The sequence below is a fragment of the Mirounga leonina genome, unplaced genomic scaffold (genome assembly GCF_011800145.1).
Source record: "Mirounga leonina isolate KUSES-001 unplaced genomic scaffold, KU_Mleo_1.0 Mir_172, whole genome shotgun sequence".
Taxonomy (NCBI): Eukaryota; Metazoa; Chordata; class Mammalia; order Carnivora; family Phocidae; genus Mirounga; species Mirounga leonina.
Window position 1 is genome coordinate 13986452 of NW_023270442.1, and position 22202 is coordinate 14008653.

Below are 22202 nucleotides of genomic sequence, written 5' to 3' on the forward strand. Positions count from 1 at the left end.
TGTGTGTGTGTGTATCACAGTTCTCTTTAAATTGTTAATTCTTAATTTTTTTTTAAAGATTTTTTTTTATTTATTTTGACAGAGAGAAAGAGCACAAACAGGGGGAGTGGGAGTGGGATCCCAGAGGACCCTGGGATCATGACCTGAGCCGAGGGCAGATGCTTAACTAACTGAGCCACCCAGGCACCCAATTCTTAATTGTTGCTATGAATCTTGTAAATATTGTTACTTTTACCCCATAAATATAGCAGAAGCACTGACAATTTGAAGAGTAGATATTAAGAGTCGCAGAGAACTTAAAAAAGTAGAAGTGTGGGTCATCAGTTTCTTGAGGATTCCTATAGATGTGCATTGTCATATGTATAGCTGTTCCCATGTTACTTAATAGCAGGTTAATTAAAGTGGACAATCTACCCCTGCACTTGATAGGCCCTTTTTTCTGAATTTTTAAAGTGTTCTAAAGTCAGTGAATTTGTCAGTGAATCTGATGGATTCATTTTACTGTTGCTTATAGACTTACCATTTGGCTCTTATCGTATATTTAAGTCTGTATTTGCAGAATTACTAGCCTCTTATTTTTGCAATTTTGCTGTAAGAATATATCTGTCAGCTGTTTCTTTTCTGAAACGTTTTCTATTTAATTTACAGGTGATCAAGCTAGAAACTTTTTTTTTCAATCTGGGTTACCTCAACCTGTTTTAGCACAGATATGGTAAGTTGGAACTTCACATAAGCAGAAGGAGGTAAAATAAAATATTCCAGTAATATGATTTCTTACGATCTTGAAGGCGAACATAAATCTCTAGTCTGAAATACTCTACTACTTCTTACCAGAGAATACTTGTGAAAAGTATCTTTCGATGTGGAACATTAAAGAAAAAAAGAAAAAGTGGTGACATTTGTAGGGTAACATTGTCAAAAACCTGAATTTCCAGTGGAGAAGTCTACATTTTGATATTTTCTCATTAGTTTATTTTAGCTTCATCTACATCACCCATACTCATCTGAATGTCCCACATTTCTTGCTCTATAATGCAGTGGTTCTGTATCTTTGACCACAAGGTAAGGAAAATATTTGAGGGCTAGTAGTGAAACAGCCAGGGGAATAGTGAAATTAACTTGTATTTATTATAGTGTTGTGCAAGGCAAATGCGTAATAAATAATGTTGAATTCCTTGATTAACTTGATTCCTTGATCACAAATAAGCATTCAGTCTTTTGAACCTACAGGAGAGAAAGGGACAATAAAAAAGAGTGGCAAATAGTTTGGATTTTAGGTTTATGACTTCGGTCATGCCACGCTGAGGTCTCTTGCCAGGAAGTCACATTTTCCTCGCACCTTGCGTTTCTTGCAATTAATACTTCATTTCCAGGGTTTATTAGCATTGTACGGGCGGCTCGCTGTGTAGTAGAAAGAGGACAGGATTTGTGGTCACACACCTGTGTTTGAATCCCAGCTGCACTACATTCGGTCTTTATGATTTGAACATGTATTCATCCTCTCTAACCTCTGTTTCTTAATCTAGAAAATGGGCAGATGTATTTTCCTGACAAGTTTGTTGGAAAAATTGGCCGTACAGAAAGGACTGTGTAAAAAACTGTATATAAATGACTTAGTGTGGGGCCCAGCGTGTAATAGGCCAATAGGCCCTCAAAACAAAACCCAAAACGGTGCCTGCTGTCATCATCAGGGACTGGGTAGTCCCCATAACTAAATTGTCCAGCTGATTGCTTGTCCCCCGAAATGAACGACCTTTCTTAACAATTTAATGGAAATTAATAAAGATTGACATAGTCCCTGTGGTCTTCAAGCAGAGTCTACAGAACGTAGTCCAAGCTTGATTACCAATGTCAGTATGAAAATCATTTACCGTGTTCTGAATAGCAAAACTCTCATGGGAAATATATGTATATATTTGTATATGGATAAATTTGAATTGAAACTAAATGATACCAGATTCCTGCGCTTTTTTTGGTGTCTGCTTTATGTTCTTTTTCCTGGTTGTCAGCATATTAGCTGCCAGACTGTCTCTTCCGATTGGTGAGCCTCCTCCTATGATGCCCTTCTAGCTCTTACTTCTGATCCACTTTGAGCTGGGAAAGTCACATAACCAAGGTTTTTGGAATGGCTTTTAAAATAAAGTAAAAGGTAGGGGTGCTTGGGTGGCTCAGTCATTAAGCGCCTGCTTTCGGCTCAGGTCATGATCCCAGGGTCCTGGGATCGAGCCCCGCATCGGGCTCCCTGCTCCGCGGGAGGCCTACTTCTCCCTCTCCCACTCCCCCTACTTGTGTTCCCTCTCTCACTATGTCTCTCTCTATCAAATAAATAAAATCTTTAAAAAAAATAAATAAATAAAATAAAGTAAAAATTTTGCCAAGGGGTGGGGAGGTGGAGGAGAGAGCAAGAACTCATGCTCATGTGAGCACAGGGGCACTGACCTGGCAGTTAAGTGCCTGAGTTTAAATTCGAGAGACATGTGACATCTGTGTTAAGTGTAAGAAGATTTCTTTTGCTTTGTGTTCTGGTATATGATTGTTCTTACACCAGCAGTCAAGGTTGCTTACTACAACCTTCCTTTCTCAGGCATAACTTCTTCCATTGAATTCTTTTAGGTCATATTCCCAATTTATGAATGTTCATTCAGGAAGCAATTTTATGATGTGTATGTGCTGCAGGAAAATCTCTCATTACATTTATTCATGCAACAGTGGAAAAATATTTATTGCATGTCTTCTATGGGTCAGTGACTATTGTAGGTGCTTGGGATGCAGCAGTGAACAGAATAGACAAAATCCATGCTTTCATAGAAATTGCAGTCTGGTGAAAGGATATAGTTAATAGTATAAAAATTGTCACATGATAGTAAGCGTAGTGAAGAAAAATAAAGTATCATCTAGTAAATTTCACTTTGTTTCAGTTAAGACAGCTGTCAGCTTTCCAAACTGTTTTTAGCTAAGCATATTAAGGTCATTTTTCCAACTTATTATTTTTATAGTGAAAATTTTTATTAACAACAAAGATGAGGAATTGGCAGTCTTGCTTGAGTCAAAACTGTTCTTTATCTTTAATTTTTTCTGACATTTTCTTAAATAAATTTGTGATGGCGTGTTTTCCTTTTATCAAGAATTGTTATTGCGGGGAGGGAAACACACCTCTAAGTATCTTTTCCCAGAAGAAATATCTTTGAGGAGTCATAGATTTCATGAACCACAGATGTCCTGCTAAGATGATGGAATAGTGTAGTGCAAATTATGAGTAAAATCTGTCTTTCAGCACTACCTCTGATACTTATTCACTTAGTACCCTGAGCAATACCTGACTTCTTCAGAGTTAGCCCTGAGAGAGAAGGCAGGAGCCAGAGATATAATCGCAACTACGAGAACAGCTTGGTGGTCTGTTCAAGGGTGGGGCGTGGAGGCAGGGCCAACAGCTGTGTAACAACTAGTTCCTTAGGACACTTCTGTGTATATGTCAAAGGAACCTTCAGCCCCCAACAAGATCAATTTGCCAAACTCACCAAAAAAAGAAAGAAAGAAAGGCATCCTGGACTCTTGTTCCCCGCTCCTGCATCCCTCATCCCCTCCGTCCTCAGTTCATAGAATCGAGCATCTGTCCGGCTGCTGGGAGCCACGCTTGTCTCCTCTTTTTTCCTCACCCTCCACATTCAGTCCATCAGCGTATTCCTTTGGTTCCATTTACAGACTTTCCCCCCATTTGGCCATTTCCTTCTGTCTCCGTTGCTACTGTCCTCATTTGTCATCCCACCTGGGCCCACCGGTCAGCATTTCTCCTGGAGTCTTTCTCACACTTGCCCCTTTAGATTTCATTCTCAATACAGCGCCCACACTGTCTTTGGAAAAAGTAAATCCATTTTAAACTCCCCATTGAGAAGAAAACCCAAAAGTCCTGTCTAGGCTCCCAACTGGAGCTGGCTCTGGCCTTTTTTCATCTGACCTTTTCTCTGTTGATATGGGCCAGGCTCCTCCTTGCCTCTGGGGCATTGCGCTTGTTATTTCCTCTTGTAATCTGTAATAGGGTTCTTCTCAAGATCCTCACACAGCTGGCTGGCTGAGTACTCTTCTGGTTTCAGAGAAGTACTTCCTGACCACTCATCTAGAGTAGTTCCTTCTGCCCACCTGCTCCTACCCACCGTCTTCTCTTTCCCACTACCTCGTTTTATTTCTGAACAGCACTAACATCACGGGGAAGAATTTGATTAGTTTTCTCACTTAGCGTCTACTTGTCCTAAAATATCAGCTCTGTGAGGGCAGGAACCTTCTCCTGTCTTTTTCACAGTACTAACACCAATTCCTAGAAAGGGCCTAGACTTTAGTAGGTGGTGCCCTCAAGAATTACTTGTTGGATGAATAAAAAAGCAAATGAATGAATGAGCGAGTAGGCTGGATTGATCTGCACAGTGAGAGGTGGGTATCCGTGAGCAGCCTCTGTGGGTGAGATGGGCCCTAAAGGCCCACAGGCTTTCAGCTCCGGCGCAGGGAATGAGGTGCGTGAGTGGAGGCTGGTCTTGTTCTTTAGTCCTAGAATAAAGAGTACCTTCAGCATTGCCACACTCAGGTCCGCTGCCCAAACAGTCCCTGGAGTTCAGAAGTACTTCATTCATACTTCTTGTTGGTTATAGACTGAGGATACATGAAGTCCTCTGTTACTCCTCCTCTTTGGGTATGCCATTTACTTAAAATAGGGTTGGGTTGATTTGTTTTTGTTTTTATTCAGTTTAGGGATCTCCTTTGTGGACTTAATTTTATTTCTGAATACGTCATACATTAACAAGGTTCCAAAAGCCAACACTGTACCAAAAGGAATGCAGAGAGACTGTATCCTCAGTCTGTAACTCTATATTCTATATATATATATCACTTCGTCCCTCTGCTCATCTACTGAATTAGTTTATCATCTTTCCTTTGTTTATTTTTGTGGAAAAAACAGCTTCATAATATGTCATGTGTGTGTATCTAAATTTTAATTATTTCCTCTTCCTTCTTATTTAAAGGTTACCGCCTTTAAATGTTCCTGTGTTCTTTGCTTTTCTCACTTAACACATTCTGGAAATCACTGGTATCATTCCATAGAGATGTCTTTCTTTCTCTCTTTTTTTCCTGCAGTTACATAGTACTCACTGTAGAAAATACACCTTAGTATATTCAACCAGTCTCCTGTGTGTGTGCATGTTACAGTTATTTCGAATAATGTAGCAATGAATGAACTAAATCATAAACATTTTTATATTGTTGGTGTATCTTCAGGGTAAATTCCTATGAATGGATTTGCTAGGTCAAAGAGTAAATGCATAGGTAGTTCTGTAGATGTTGCCAGATTTCCCTTCATTTGGAGTTGTAACCTAAAGTGCATGAGAGGGACACATGGTTTATTTGTCCCTTAAGATTTTGGCATCCCTGTGGTCCCCTTCTCATCTCAGCCCTGCCTGTTGCTATGTATGTGTGCTATGTATTTAAGGTTAGTTCGTTTTTAAGAGTCATATACAGTAATTGTTTGACTTAAGCTTGTTTTTTGCATATGTGTTTTTTTACTTTGGAAATTTTGTGAATTTAATTTTAGGATTCCCTAGCCTTTTAGTTCATCTTTCAGGGGGATTATTAGACATGAGTAAACTATAGATGGGAGATGAAAGTGGATGGCAGAGCTGAAGTTGTTTTTTTGCAGAGAAACCTAGAGAAATAGAATTTCAGCTCTTCCAGAGTTCCAGCTTTTTCATTGGGAGAGGGGAGTGGGGAGAAAGCTGAGCTTTGTAGCAGTAACTACTGTATTTGCATAAAGTCCTTTGAGTTACCACTATCAATGAGTCCCAACACTTAATGTTCTGTTAGTTGAGGGAAACAGGTTTTAAGAAAGATCACGCCAAATTTTCAGAAAAAATGTGGGATTGTGGTGGGTGGCTTAAAGTCAAGCACCTGGAACTTGAGAATTATGTCTCCTCTCCTCTCCCACTGAGGCACTTCAGTGGAAGGTTTTTAGAGACATGAAATTGTTCTAATTAAACTCTTAACGGTACTAGCAAGTCTCTTCTCCCCCAACTAGTCATTATCCCACATTGGATATTTGTTTCTCATTAGAAAATATGTTTTGGGGGGCTGTGATGTTGGGAATAGGGAGTGAGAATCTCTCTGCTTGATTTTTTTTTTTTTTTAAGTATGCATGTTGATGTTGATTGTTGGCAAGTTTTTTCTTCCCTGAGAACCATCTGATACAGCTGAATATCTTTTCAGAAAAACTTAGGAAAAGAAGGAAGGTTGACCTCTCGTTTTACTTATTTAACTTCCTTTATAAAACCTGAAAGATAGTTACAAAAATAAAACAACCAGAGACCAGTCTCAATTATGAATATAGATACAAAAATCAAAACAAAATCTTAGCAAATAGAATTCCACAATATATTCAAAATTATGACCAACTTGAGTTTATGCCAGGGATGCAAGTTTGGTTCAGAATCAAGGCATTCTCTTAATATTATAGCAAAAGAAAAAAGGAAGTGTGATCAGATTAGCAGATGCTGAGTAGGCATTTGATTAAAAAAAAAAAATATATATATATATAGTAACCATTTCTAATATGTAGAAAGGAAACTTTTTAAATATGTTAGGTTACTTTCTAAAGATCACTACCAAATGTTACTCTAAACAGTGAAACACTGCAGCCCTTTCATTGAAATCCAGAACTTAGCAGGATGCTCACACATTCAATGATATCTTAGAGGCAGTAAGACCAATAAAAAAGAGGAAGTGTATAAATAATGGAAACGAAAGTTAACTCTTTTTTTGCTAGTTATGTAATAATATATTTAACAAACTTAAGAGATTTTAGGTTAAAAAAATATTTATAGAAGTTTGGTGAGATAGCTGAATATAGCATAAATGATTGTTAAAAGCAAAATTTTTCTCTATGCTGGAAGTAAGCACCGAAATACGGAAACGGGGAAATGTTCCATTTAAAATAGTGATGGAAAAAAAAATAAATAAATAAAATAAAATAGTGATGGAAATGATAAAACTCCCAAGAATACATTTAATAAGAAAAGTGACTGGGGTGCCTGGGTGGCTCGGTCAGTTATAAGCATCCGACTCTTAGGGTCATGGGATTGAGCCCTACATCGGGCTCCGGGCTCAGTGTGGAGCCTGCTCTCCTTCTGTCTCTGCCCCATTCCCTGTTGGCATTCTCTTTCTCTCTCTATCTCTCAATCAATCAATAAAATAAAATCTTTTAAAAAATTAAAAAAAGAAAAGTACTTACGTAAAAAAAGTGATCAATCCTTCTTAAAAACAGATTTATTTTTCATTTATTTTAGAGAAAGAGAGAGAATGGGTGGCAGGGGCAGAGGGAGATTGAGAGAGAGAATCTCAAGCAGACTCCCTGCTAAGTGGGGAGCCCCACATGGGGGCTTGATCCCATGACCCTGAGATCGCGACCTGAGACAAAATCAAGAGTCTGGTGCTTAACTGACTCTTAAGCGACTTAGCCACCCAGGTGCTCCCAAAGTTATCTAATCTTATTAAAGGAAATATTTGTAAATTTGAACAGATAGACAGACATACTATTGTCTTTGGTGGGCTCTTTAATGCAGTTGCAGCTTGGATCCCAGTAGGGTTGTTTGTAGAATAGATAAATGATCTTTAAAATTCATAGGGAAGAAAACTAACATCTGTGAATAGCTGAACAAAATTTAAGAAAATAAGTTATTTTTTAGATTTTATTTATTTATTTATTTATTTGAGAGAGACAGAGAGTGAGAGAGCGAGTGGGGGGAGGAACAGAGGGAGGACAAGCAGACTCTGCACTGAGCAGGGAGCCGACGTGGCGCGTCATCTCATGACCCTGAGATCATGACCTGAGCCAAAATCAAGAGTCAGACGCTTCACCGACTGAGCCACCCAGGCGCCCCAAGAAAAGAAAAGTCTTGCCAGATACTAGACTGTACCATGGAGTCAGTATGATCAGATCACTGTCTTATTGAACTGGGAATTGTTCAGAGTAGATAATCCAGAAATAGGTATCACTTCACATGAACATAATATACAGCAAAAGTATTTTTTAGTTCCATGAGAAGAGGCTGGATTAGTTAAAAAAAGTTGTATTATATTAATTTCAAGTGTGTAACAGTGACTTGACATGTATGAGTCTGTTTCCATTTTGTTTGTTTTGTTCTTTGGATTCCACGTGTAAGCGAAATCATATGGTATAAAAATGTAGAATTTCTTACAGTAAAGATATTATACACAAATGGGCCAATGATAAATTTTAAAAAATCAACAATTGACAGATAAACAGTGGATATGTAACATACAATGATCTTTTATAAACTGACAAGAAAAAGACACGTAGTCCATCAGAAAACTTATTAACAAAGGATGTAAATGAGCAGTTCATGTACTAATTCAAGTGACCAAGGTCCATATGCGGAATGACCCTCAGGCTCACTTTTGGTGAATGGAATTTGGACTCCACTGGTGGGGTTTGCCGAAGGGGATCATTGACTGCAGGAGAGCTGAGGTCTGCACCTACCTGAGGCACAAATGTGGTTTCTGTAGCCCATCTCCCACTTGATGACTTTTTCTTACCTTTTTTTTTTTTTTAAAGATTTTATTTGTTTATTTATTTGACAGAGAGAGCACAAGTAGGGGGGATGTCAGGCAGAGGCAGAGGGAGAGGGAGAATGCCTTGGTGCTTGATCCCAGGACCCTGGGATCATGACCTGAGCTGAAGGCAGGTGCTTAACTGACTGAGCCACCTAGGCGCCCCTTTTTTTTTTACTTTTTAAAAGAATAGTGTTGACTCTTACAGCTTATAGAGATTTTTAATATTTGTTGTATGTCATGCTTTTCATTGTGTTTTATGTTTTCTTTCCTTGAGTTAACTCCGGCAATATAGGATAATTTTCTATCAAACTTAATTGTCTTTTTTGGACACTACCTAGATATGGCTCATTTAAAAGATGGCTAGTCATGGTAATTTAATTGGAGTAGCTGGTCTTATCACTTGTTTCAAATAAAGTAGATCGGTTTAAAAATAATCATTTTAACATTTTTAATATCTAGACTAAAAAATGAGATCTGGATGAACATTTTTTTTTAAGATTTTATTTATTTATTTGAGAGAGAGAGACAGAGATAGCGAGAGAGAGCATGAACAGGGAGGAGAGGGAGAAGCAGGCTTCCTGCTGAGCAGGGAGCCCAGTGTGATGCTTGATCTCAGGGCCCTGGTTTCATGACTGGAGCCAAAGGCAGACACTTAACTGACTGAGCCACCCAAGCGCCCCAAGGGATGAACATTTTTCATGCAGAAGAGTTGAAAAATGAAACAAAACAAAACCAGAGAGGGAGACAAACCATAGGAGACTCCTAATCTTAGGAAACAAACTGAGGGCTGCTGGAGGGGAGGGGGGTGGCCCGGTGATGGACACTGGGGAGGGTGTGTGTTGTGGTGAGCACTGGGTTTTGTGTAAGACGGATGAATCACAGACCTGTACCCCTCAAACAATACATGTTAACTAAAAAAATTAAAAAAGGGGGCGCCTGGGTGGCTCAGTTGGTTAAGCGACTGCCTTCAGCTCAGGTCATGATCCCAGCATCCTGGGATCGAGCCCCGCATCAGGCTCCCTGCTCAGCTGGAAGCCTGCTTCTCCCTCTCCTACTCCTCCTGCTTGTGTTCCCTCTCTCTCTGTCTCTATGTCAAATAAATAAAATTAAAAAAAAAAAGAAAGAAAGAAATTAAAAAAGAGGTTCATTGTGAATATGCACAGTTGTAGTTTGCATGAAGTCATTTCCACTTGTAAAAACCTTTTCTTTTGCTTATTAAGTTTCTTTGAGATGCTATGCTTAAAGCTCATTGCACCTGAAACTAACATAACATTGTCAAATCTACTTCAGTTAAAAAAAAAAAAGAAAGAAAGGAAAGAAAGAAAAAATAAAAATTAAAACCTGGGGAGGAAAATACTCATTGCAAGTTACACTTGATCATTTATGCCTGAGTACCATTTTTACATGTGTAGGCTCATTTAATTAATGTTCACATCTTTAAAGGTAGGAGAACTATATCGTAGCATAGTCTCCATGGTGAGGTTCGTGGAACCCCACAGAGGAGTTGGTGCTGTCTGGTCAAGTATCCATAGAAATAAACTCTCTTTTCCTACCCTTTCCCCCTAATAACTTTTTAGGGGAAACATGGGGCTTGAACTCCTGACCCTGAGCCAGCCAAGTGCCCCTTCCCCTAACATCTTTATTGTGACATAATTCACACAATAAAATTCACCCTTTTTAAATGTATAATTCACTGGTTTTTAGTGTGTTCACAGAGTCATGCAGTCATGGCCACTATCCAACTTTAGAACATTTTTCGCCACCTCAAAAAGAATCCCATTTGATATCCAAAGTGCATATCCTGGCATTCAGATTAAAAATTACTTCATGTATCCTATAAGTAAAGAATAACACAATAGAAAGTATTTTACTTTTATACAAAACCTTGTCAGTATTCCCAGGTTACTCCCTATAGCTTGGTAAACAAGTTTTGGTTTGGTTTGGTCTGTTTGGTTTTCTTCTCTTCTCTTTCCCCCCGGGCTGACAAGTGTGGATGGGAAGGGTGGTTTAGGAAAGGTTCTTTTATGGTCAGAGTCATTCCTCGCCCTCGATGTTGGTTTGCAGGGCACTAGCTGATATGAACAATGATGGACGAATGGATCAAGTGGAGTTTTCCATAGCTATGAAACTCATCAAACTCAAGCTGCAAGGATATCAGCTCCCTTCTGCACTTCCCCCTGTCATGAAACAGCAGCCCGTTGCTATTTCTAGTGCACCAGCCTTTGGTAAGTCTGAAAAGGACTTGGTTCCTATATTTCTTTGTAGATCTTAAAAATAATTTTTCCCCTTTTCCCCTCTGCAGTTTGTAGCCTTGTGATACTCTAGGAGGCAGTTCTGTCCAAAAAATGATGGTCCTGGTCCTCTGCAGGCGGATAATGCTGGAGGAGAAGACCATGTTCACATTCGAACCCTAGCATGTGTTAAAGAGCAAAAGTTCACCTGAGTAAATTTGAACTTGTAATTGACTTTACTAAGTGGTTCCTGAATTGGGCAGCATCCCTTGGAGCAAGTAGAGAGGAGCTCACAGTTGTTGTCTGAAATGGAAGGTTTTTACAGGAAGGAGGGTGGGGCAAGGAAGTTGTTAGCAAAAGAAAAGAAAGGATTGTACCTGGCAAGATCACTTTCCCTGGAGTGGAAGGCCAGGAGGTTTTATCAGGTCAATTACCTCGTCTTCCTTTGGGGGATGGAGAGGGCCCTTGGGACAGATGACCTCCCTGGTGCTGATCTGAAAATTCCTGACCGACTGCTTAAGGCAATGTTGCTGGGGGAGGTTGACCCTGCCCTTAGCTTGGGTATTAAGCTCCAGGTTTCGTGACTTGGCCCGAGTGACCCCATTTGGGTCCTGTGGTTTTCTTTTTAACAGATGCTAGTAATCAGAATGAAAGCAAAGGTCCAGACTGTCAGGGTAAAAGGAATACACTTGCAGTCTGCTACTGCATCTTGGGTCTTTTCATTGCTTTTACTGCGTCCTTGACCCTTCACAATGCCCTATGCTTCCCTTCGGCTTTCTGTTTGCATAGCCTCTGTTTTCCCCTGCGGCTACACAGCTCCTTTGGATAATGGTATCTAGCAACATATTTTTAAATTCATAGTATTGAGACAACTGGCTACATTAAATGCTTTCTTGGAACAAAATGAAGCAGGACAAAATAAATGGTATCTCAGTTTAAAACACAATTTGGTAAAAAGATACCTTTTAGCCAGATATTTTTCTTAAAAAGTAATCAGTAATTAATTGACTAAGGTCACCAAGAGTTCTGATTTCTTCTCTGTTCTCACCCTAGACTTTAATGATTTAGGTTGATTTAAAGATTACAGTAATCAGATCTAATATCTGATTCATCAGAAAATTCTTAGACGGTTTTAACAAAACACAGAAATTGTGGCTAGAGTTTCCCTTCCTCCTGATAGATCTGATGACAGGTGATATGAAGTAGGTTTGGGAGGGGGCAGTCAAGAGTAAGGGAGGTTGTCTCTGATACAATTAATGATAAGCTGAGATAAATAAATGCTGTAGTTTTACTTAATAGATTTACAATTAAAAACTATGCATTGCCTTTCTTTTGGTGAGGTTTAGCCACAAGACTTGTGGTCATAAAGGGAAGGGTGCAGGTTTGGGTTCAGGCAAGAAGGATCGTGATCCAAGAGAAAGAAAGAAACTCAGGAGATCACGCATGAGCAAAGGCTAGGAAGAGCAGAGGTGAGGAGTACATACAGACCATTCCACGTGACCAGGGCCCTTGTCGGCCTTGTCCATCGTGTGTTCACAGCCCTCAGTCCTTAGTTAGCCAGCTTATTTAAGTGCAGGTGGCTCTGAATCCCTGAAGGTCCCTGTAGCCAACCTTTGGTCAGGACCCATGGGTTAAAACAGCTAAAGGGTATTGGGTTTTCTTTTGGCTTCCCTTCCGGTGCTGTAAGAAGATACCTCAGGGGGGACAGAGAGTCAAATAACCAGAGGCATCCCGTTTCCTCTTTTCCCCTCAAACCCGGGGGGTCAGAGATTCTTCCCCTAACATTTAATATGTCTTCTCTTATTCCATTCTGCGGCAGCACTTTCCGCTCTAGAGTCACTGCTGATTTATTTTCATGAGGTTGCAGCCTCGCTTGCCCCAGTGGGTTTTACTGCTGCTTAAGTGAGCTGCCCCTGCCTCCAAGGGAACCTGGGATTTCTGAGCCGCCATTCTGCCAGTCAGTCCTGAGCTCCTCTGTGGGGCTTCTCCACTGCCTTTCCTCCCCCTCCTTTTCGTCACATTGACATCCTCAGTAAATTATTTTCAAGAGGCTAATCACCAGACAATATCCGAACATAAGAGAACTTAAAAGTACGTTGTGTCCTAACCAGGTTTGCTTAGCTTTGCTCAAACATCTGACCTTAGCTAGTATTTCTAGTTACCACCTCTCAGCTCAACCCAAGATGATTTTTTTTTTTTTTACACTTCTTATGTGGCTACTTGAGAAGAAAATCATTTGTTACTAGGATCATTATTTTCTAGTTAATAGTAAAAATTCCCTGACCATGCATTTCCTGGCCGTTTGACATCTTACACCTTCACGAATCGTATTTTATTTGGTCACAACAATAACCCTAAAATCCGCAGAAATTATTAGTCCTCTTACATGAATGAAAGAACTGAGATTCCAAGAAGGTGAACAGTTTGCATATTCCTAAAGAAGGAGATAGAGCCTGTCCAGACATACAGTTTATCAAAGGCTCTTGGTTTCCTTACTACCTTCTCTCTTCCCACCTTCATTCTCATCAAACCATATGGGTGGCATGGAACGTCACTGTTCCACGGTTTGTGGTCTGCATGGGAGCTGAGGCACATGTTAACACGTGGAATTAAGGCTAGCTGGGGGTTGAGCAACCATTTTCTTCAACTTTCCTCTGTTGAGAGGAAAGGGGATGTAGTGAGTGATAGTGTGACTTCCCTAAGGACAGCCAGCTGTATTCCAGGAAATTCTGTGAGTGTGCCTGGTATCTTCTTCCTTCAGTGGAGGTAAGAATATTACACACAGAATAATTCCTTTTTTTTTTTTTTTAAGATTTTATTTATTTATTTGACAGAGAGAGAGAACACAAGTAGGCAGAGAGGCAGGCAGAGGGAGAGGGAGAAGCAGGCTCCCCACTGAGCAGGGATTTTTTTGGAGGAAAAGTAAATCAGGTTTTGATCTTGTTAAGTGTGAGGGGTTTAGTGGATTTCCAAGGAGGCAGATGAATCCATGGGTCTGGATCTCAGAGGAGGGATCCATCAGCTCTGGGAGAATTTGAATATAGATAGCATTGAAAGCCCTGGGGCTGGATGAAATATCTTAGAATGTGTAGCTAGAGCAGGCAGAAGACCTGGGACCAAGCCTTGCCATGCTGTGACATTTAAAGGTGTAGTAAAAGGGAAGAAGCAAGAGGAGGTTGGTGTCCTAATAGCCAAGAAAACATTTTTCAAGGAGGGACCATTCTATTGTTTGAGCTGCTTCTGAGAGACTGAGGAAGACTAGGACAGAAAAGTGATTGGATTTGACAAAGATGACCTTGAAAAGCAGTTTCATTGGAGTGGTAGAGACAAAAGTCTGATTGGAGGCTTAGAAGAGGGGAGAGTTTTACTGTGAAGGAGAGAGAAACCTGGAGGAGCATGTCAGCTGAAGGCTGTGGTTAGGATGGGAAGTGCCCCTGCATTTTTAGAGAAGAGAGGGAAAACCCAATGGTTGAGGAGAGGTGGGAAAATTTCAGGAATTAAGATTTAGCATACTCAAGAGAGATGTATCCAAAACACAGCCTCCATTAGATGCATTTCTTTAGAAATATTTAGAAAATACTCATTCAGGAAAGTTAGTCAGTTGGTAAGAGGATGATGATCTTCGTAGCAGCTATTTAAAAGCTGGCCCAACAAGGCTTCCACTTGTGACAAATCCCCACACTGAGGAGAAATGACTGGGAGTGGAATCCAAATTGAGCAGGGCAGCGACACAGACAAGAAAGAAGGAGAAGGTCCAGACCAACGTGGGGGTGGAGAATAGAGGCTGGAAATCCCAGGAAGCAAGACTCACATAAAAATGAGCTACAGGAAGTATCAGGCAAGGTCAAATCCCACACAAAGTTATTATTAGAAAAAGGAGAAGAAAGAGCTGAATAACACCCCTGTGAAGAATGATGGTGCCCCGGTAACCTGCGATTTCAAAACAAGCTAAAAAAATACTAAGAAGATGACACAAGTCATGGAAGACCAACACAGTCAGAATTTTAAAGCCTCGGAAACAAGGTGCCAGAACTCAGGAAAGAAGGAGAAAGAAAAAAAAAAGTCATTTCAGAAATGGAGACCAAACTAGAAGCAGCACAAGAGATGCTATTGAAAGAGAAACAGAAGGTGTAAGGAGGAAGATTTCAAGAATGAAAACAAAATTAACAAGAGATAATAAGGATTTGAGAAAAGTGACCAATATTGAAGGCAAAGGAAATTGAATATAGTTGGAGTCCCTAAAGAAGGGAACCAAAGCAAGGGAAGAGAACAAACGGTAAAGACTAGTTGAAGACAACTTCCTGGAAATAAAGGATTTGAAACTGTGTTTGAAAGAGGATTATCATGTGCTTGAGAATATCAGCCTGGAGAAACCAGCACTAAGATAAATGTTAGTAAAACAAAAAATTATTTGGGTATGTAGAAAAAGGAAGCACATGACTTACAAGGGAAAGAAAATTAGAATATCTTCAGACTTCCCTACAGCAGTGCTTTATCTCAGAAGAAAATGGAGTGACATATTTAGGATTATCAAGGAAAGACTAAGCCAAGAATTTTGTGTCCAGAAGAACCACACCACCCAATTTTCCAACTCTCTGGACACTAACTTATTATCTTATAATTAAACTCAACTCTGATGGTAACTGCTGGAGTTAATGTCAGATTCCACGGGTGCAAGGGCCCAGTCCCACGACATTGCCCTCACTTCACACATGAGTCACAAGCGCTGGGTCCCCAGGGTACCCATACTTCTGTCCAACCTGACTACAAAGTCAGAGGCTCCCACACACCCTGCTTCCCCTTTCTGTAATTTGCTAGAACAGCTCACAAAACTCAAGGAAAGTTTGTTGTAAAGGATATAATGAAGGATACATACAGATGTGTAGGCGCATGAAGAGGCATATAAGAGCGAGGCCCCGAAGGGTCCTGAGTGGAAGAGCTTCTGTCCCCATGGAGTTGAGGTATGCCACCCTCCCAGCATGTGCTTGTGTTTTCCAGCGTGGCAGTTCTCCAAACCCTATAGTGTAGGAGTTTTTATGGAAGCTTCATTACATAGGTGTGATTGATTACATCCTTCCTTGGCCATTGATTAGCTCAGTCTCCAGCCCCTCTACCCTCCCCTGAGGTCTGTGTGGAGGTGGGGGGGCTGGGATAGGATTGAAAGTTGCACCCCACTAACCATGCTGTGGTCTTGCCCATGACCAGCTTCTGTCCTGCATCTGTTTAGGGGCCCCCAGCCACCAAGTCACCCTATCCGAATACAAAAAGACACTCTTACTACTCCAAAGATTCCAGGGGTCTTAGAAGCTCCTGTGTCAGGAACCAGGGGCAAAGACCAAATGTTATAACAAAAGATGTTCCTGTGAGTCAGGAAATCACAAGGGTTTTAGGAGCTCTGCCAGGAACCAGGAACCAGGAACCAGGAACCGGGGACCAAGACCAGATATGTATTTCTTACTATGTCACAGTATCACAAGCTCAGACAAAGAAACAAAAAAGGAAGGAAACATTTATTTCGTTCTATCATTTCTTCACTCTGGTTAGAATACTTCTATAAAGAGAAACTTCCCTGTCAAATGTTTGGTTACTCTGAGGTTCAGTATGTAAAGGAAAGGCAGGGTGGATGCTTCATTTCTTTTCCTCGTTTATTTATACTAGTTTTCAGAATACATTTATTACCTATGATGGCCAATTAGGATTTTTTTTTTGTTTTTAAATATCATTATGAATTCATAAATTTAATTCTCATTCCATTACAGTTACTATTCTTATTGATCCTCAACTTTGGCCCATAGGTCCCTCTTCAAGTTGGGTCTTGTGCCCTTATGATGTGATCCTTGACATAATTTTTGGTATTCACCAAAATGATTAATCTGAATTTATATATGTATTTTTTTCTGAATTTATATTTTAAATGGGACTGTATTACAACTGGGAAGTGATTTGTTTCTTCAAACACTCTTGGCTTAATTATCGTTGAATGTGGACCAGTGATTGCGCATGAGTTTTGTCGGAATTCTTCCTTCCTAGGTATAGGAGGTATGGCCGGCATGCCGCCACTCGCAGCCGTCGCTTCAGTGCCAATGGGACCCGTTCCAGTTGTGGGGATGTCTCCACCTCTAGTATCTTCTGTTCCTACAGCAGCAGTGCCTCCCCTGGCTAACGGGGCTCCCCCTGTCATACAGCCTCTCCCTGCATTTGCTCATCCTGGTACGTGACCTGATGCTCCCGCAGACTGAATTTTTACAACGTGTATCTTAACTCTTCCTTCTAGCTAAATCTTCTGTCTTCACTTTCTGATTATATGTGAGTGGCATTTGGTTCCAGAGGAAAGTATCTTCCTTTTTCAAATTTAGTATCTCATTTTTTTTCCGACATAGTAAGTGGGCTCTGCTAGGCCAGGGAGAAGTAAAGGAGAATGAAATGATGGAGCTCTGGTACCATTATGGGCGAAGGTCAACTCAACAGCTAAAACCAAGAGCCTAACTTCCTTTCCAGGGCTTGACAAGAGCAAGTCAAGTTTGGGTAGTAATCGAACATTTACTATTTCCATAAGTAAGCGACTACGTTTCTTCAGCTCCTATGAATTGCTGATAAATAAGCCATTCCCTTTAGGAGTAGGATTATGTGGGGGGAGAAAAAGGAAAACTGCATATTCCTTTTTTTTTTTTTTTTTTTTGAGGAGGTATAGTGAATGAGGTGGAAGGGAGAAGGACATTTATTAAATGGCTAGATACATTAAGGGTGGAGTATTACCTGCTCTTCTTTGAAGGAAAGGATTAAAAAGTTCCTGGTGTAGTTAATTTCATTTTGAGACTTAAAAGTCTTTTCCCGTTAGTGAAAAGAAAGCATAAACTGTAGATGTGGTCTACAAATCTTAGTAAATTCTTATCCAATGTGGGAAGTATTTTTTTTTTACAGATTTTATTTATTTAGGGGCACCTGGGTGGCTCAGTGGGTTAAGCGTCTGCCTTCGGCTCAGGTCACGATCCCAGGGTCCTGGGATCAAGCTCCGCATCGGGCTCCCAGCGGAAAGCCTGCTTCTCTCTCTCCCTCTGCTGCTCCCCCTGCTTGTGTGCTCGCTTGCTCTCCCTCTCTGTCAAATAAATAAATAAAGTCTTTAAAGAAAAAAAGATTTTATTTATTTGAGAGAGAGCAGAGGGAGGAGCAGAGGGAGAGGCACAAGCAGACTCTGCTGAGTGTGGAGCCTGATTCGGGGCTGAGCCACCGAACTGACTGAGCCACCCAGAAGCCCCTGGGGGAAGTTTTTTTTTTTTTTTTTTTAAGTACTTTGGATGTGTCTGCGTAATTTAGTAGTGAGGATGGCCTGGGTTTTAGCCATGGGTAATGATTATATTTGAATCATTATTTCTCTGCCCAGCTTCTTGGGTTTCTTACATCTGTCAAGATCTGTCTGCCAAAGAATCTAAATGTTCCACCTTTTTTCCTTTCCTTTTTTTTTTTTTTTAAAGATTTTCTTGTCCCATGTATTTCACCTTTCATTTGTGACCATGTCCACAGTTAATGACAGCTGAGAAAGTTGTTGCAGTTGCTTTTCCAGTAGTATCTGTGAATCCATGCACTCCGTCTTCTTGCTTTCGTGGCTGATGGCAAATGTTGCAAGATAGTAGGCAGGGATGAAGGGGATGAGGCTAAGGCTCAGAGTTTTTCCCTGGCTCACCACTAACCACCAGCCCAAATGAGAATCAGACACAAGAGCTGCTGATCCTCCCTAGCATCCCCTGTTGTGTGGCCAGGACTGCAAGGCTGGGACTTCCTGGCTCTTCTGTCTGGAACTCATACTTTCAGCACAGTTAAGGAACTGCCATATCCTATGTGTTTAAGCTATTGTTTCTTTAGCTATCTGTATAGATCCCATAAAATGTGATACGAAACGTTTAACAAAGAGTTAAATCCATGGACTGTGAACATTTCTACTTAGGAAGGTGATTTTCAGCAGGAATGAATGAGTAAATCTGAAAAATTTTTTGGCAAGGGGCAGGGAGCAAGGAGGGAATAACTCTTTTTTGAGTCCTGGGTGATAAGGGAAGACTAATTTCTGCCTCAGGTTTGGTGACTGTGTATTCTCATTTTCGTTAGTAAGGAAATGTTTCTTTTCTTTGTAGGATTAAAATTATTCAACATTTATTTATTTTTACAGCAGCCACATTGCCAAAGAGCTCTTCCTTTAGTAGATCTGGTCCCGGGTCACAATTAAACACTAAATTACAGAAGGCACAGTCATTCGATGTGGCTAGGTAAGTGTGCTTGTTTTTAATTGGGCAGTTGAGTTAAAGCCATTATCTGATTAACTCCTAAAACTGAAAATGAGTTAGCTACTTCTTTATTATCTTCTGTTTTGTAGGATGCCAATAATTAGTTCTGGATAATGTTACCAGGTTTTATCACTTATATATTGCAGAGATGATAAAGAACATGACATTTCCTCAAAAAGCTTTGGGTGTTGTTTTTTTAGCAAGGAAAACAAATAGGTACCAGTTTTACTAATGTTTAAAAATATTGAAATCGAGCTCCAGGTAGGAGGGGAAAATTAACTATTTTGTATTAATCATCTAAGAATTTATGTATAAAATTTTTTAGGTGAAGATTAGAGCCACAGTCCACCTTCTTTTTATTCTATCTCAGATAATCTCATGGAATCTGTGTGGATTGTTACTGAAACCTTATTTAAAACCACCTTTTATGAAATGAATTATTCAGATTAGCGGACAGTCGTTACTGATCAAATATGTGGCCCAATTTTGGCAAAGCTGATACGACCTTACTGCTTATATTTTGACCAATCTTAGTTTCATATTATATTTCTTATTTTTATTTCCTTTTACCTTTAATTTCCCCCTTGCATACTGCTGAACTAAGAGGAAACGTTAAGTCTCTTTGTAAGCCATCTCCAAACTTCTGCAGTTAAAAGGGGATGTAAGTGAAGATGTTTCCATCTTTTCTTGTTTTAGTCCTCATTAGAAACCTTTCCTAAGTGAATCAAGTCATTTTCCCACTTTCAAGAGAAGAGCGTGTTGAATATAATTGAACAGTTTATAACCCTTTATAAAATGATTTAAAGGAAATCCATAAACTGAAAAGTACCATGCCGAATGCTGATTTATGCACATTAGCTCTTGGAATGCTCACCATCCTCCCTATAAGATGACTAGATTCTTCTCTCTATGTTGTAGATAAGGAGGAAGCTCAGAGACATTAGTAATTTGCCCAAAATAGCCTAACTCAGAAGTGACAGAGACAGGAGTTGAACTGAGTTCTTTCTGATTTTAAGGCATGAGTTCCTAACCGTGGAAGTTTGCTCTGGAAACTTGAATTAATGGTGGTATACAGATATTTGCGTTCCACTCAATTAAGGTTTTACTCCTATGACTCAGGAATATTGTTGAGCATCTATTTGCCAAACACCTCATTAATCCCACTCAGCCCCCAGTCACCTGCAGTAGATACTCTCAGAATTGTGAATGAGGAAGAAAACCCCCGAGAGGTTAGAATCCTCACTGATGGTTTGCATTTTACCACAAGGCAGAGCTGAGATGTAAACTAACACTAAATTCCTTCGTTAGTCTTTCTCCTTTACCATGCTGACATTTTGAGTTTTCTGTGCCTCTCCACAAGAGATTTTTAAGCCTGCCTTAAAATTGATTTGTGACATAAGAATGAACAAATAATCAGTATTAGCAAACATTAATGCTATTAAGACAGCTGGTTTGGGGGTTTTTTTGGTAGTCATCTTTTCAATAATTTAAATTTCCAGCAAATTTTTAGAATGTGGCATGTAGTTTTTGGTTACCTGTTAATTAAGTTTTTCGTGCATTTAAATTTTCAGGAAAGTCTCAGCAGAAAACTATGACTTGATAAGTATAATCTGGGGCAGCTTCTGTGTGCAACACCCCATATTCCAGGGGTGCAAGAGAAAGATAATTAGCTTTTACAAGTAGGCAAGAGTGGGAATCAGCAAAATATTAGTTAGTTTAAAATGAGAAGGTTGTTGCAGAATTACTCACAGCAGAATCGATCTTGGTAAGTATTTTTTACTAAGAAATTTATAATAATTGGAAAGGTGAATATAATTAGATACTTTTCACGTATTTGGGATCTGTTTCCTATACTTTATGAAGTGTGTATTTTTAAGTATAATATAAATGATGACTAAGAGGTTTAATTTATGATTAAAATTTTGCTTTTATGTATGAGAAGTAGATATTTTTGTTGAAATCAAAGGAAATTGCAAATGGGACATGAGTTATAATCTGTCCTGGAAGTGGAATGCCATTTTTACTGAGAGCTTAGCCGTTGTGTTTAAATTGCCCTATTTAGACACCAGGCTCCGACAAGCCGTAGGTACCAGTGTGATAGTTGTGAGGAACTACCCTGAGACCTGATCACTAAGGAGGCGTAGACCCCTCTGACTGCTGGTAGTGGTTTCCTTGGGTCAGAGTTGATGCACTTGGGCAGGGAAAGGTCAGCACTGGATTGCCGGCAAGAAGGCAAAGCTCCTTCCATTACCGCTCCGCTGATTCACCATGACCCTGGACAGGTTCTGTTCTGTCAGCATTTGTGGGAATTGAAACTTCCCAGAATGAAGTGATTTCCCTTCATTAAGAAGTTAATGTGTTTTGCTAAATAGAAAGTTATAAATATTAAAGAATGAATACCTTTAAAGGCAGTTATCTGTTTGCTATCAGCATTGCTTTTTAAGCTGAAAGAAAACTTTTAGAAGTTTGGAAAAGCCTGGGCATTAGTGTATCACTTCAGTGACAAGGAGATTTTTCCGTGTTTTGTAGAACCTTTAAATTTTGAATTGTATCTGTAACTTGGAACAGTCACTTGGTCTGGTGTGTTTTCCCTTGATTCTGGAAAAATAACGAGCGTGTCTGTTTTGAGAGAAATGTTCCTAACCTTAAAATTCAGAAATACTCATTACAGAAAATCCAGAAGTAGTGATTAGAAAGTGAATGAAATGTTAAAGCTGTTTTCTAGGGAAGTTCTTAGTTTACTGTTGTTAAAGAATTTAAATATGTTCCTCATTGTTCATCCTCTTTCCCCACAGTGTCCCTCCCGTGGCAGAGTGGGCTGTCCCTCAGTCATCCAGACTGAAATACAGACAGTTATTCAATAGTCATGACAAAACTATGAGTGGACACTTAACAGGTATTTTACAAATGAGAATTAATTTAGTGAAATACGATTTTGATTCCAAATGCAGATTGCTTCCAGGTGTTGGACCGTAGATGGTCTCCAAATGCCTTTCTCTATTTGCTTTTTTTCGAAACATGGTTTTCATTGTCGTTCTTTTTTTTTTTTTTTTAAAGATTTTATTTATTTATTCGAGAGAGAGAG

At 39.8% G+C, this 22202-nt stretch overlaps 1 protein-coding gene across 4 annotated transcripts in view; it reads left to right on the top strand.

Annotated features, from left to right (window-relative positions):
- ITSN1 (intersectin 1) overlaps positions 1-22202 on the top strand; it is a 212080-nt gene that overhangs the window by 71525 nt on the left and 118353 nt on the right. For all 4 annotated transcript variants that reach the window (XM_035017643.1, XM_035017639.1, XM_035017640.1 and 1 more), the window contains exons 4-8: positions 649-712; positions 10675-10835; positions 16872-17051; positions 19003-19099; positions 21913-22013. In XM_035017643.1, the coding sequence (XP_034873534.1) occupies positions 649-712; positions 10675-10835; positions 16872-17051; positions 19003-19099; positions 21913-22013 (603 nt within the window). The remainder of the gene's footprint in view (positions 1-648; positions 713-10674; positions 10836-16871; positions 17052-19002; positions 19100-21912; positions 22014-22202) is intronic.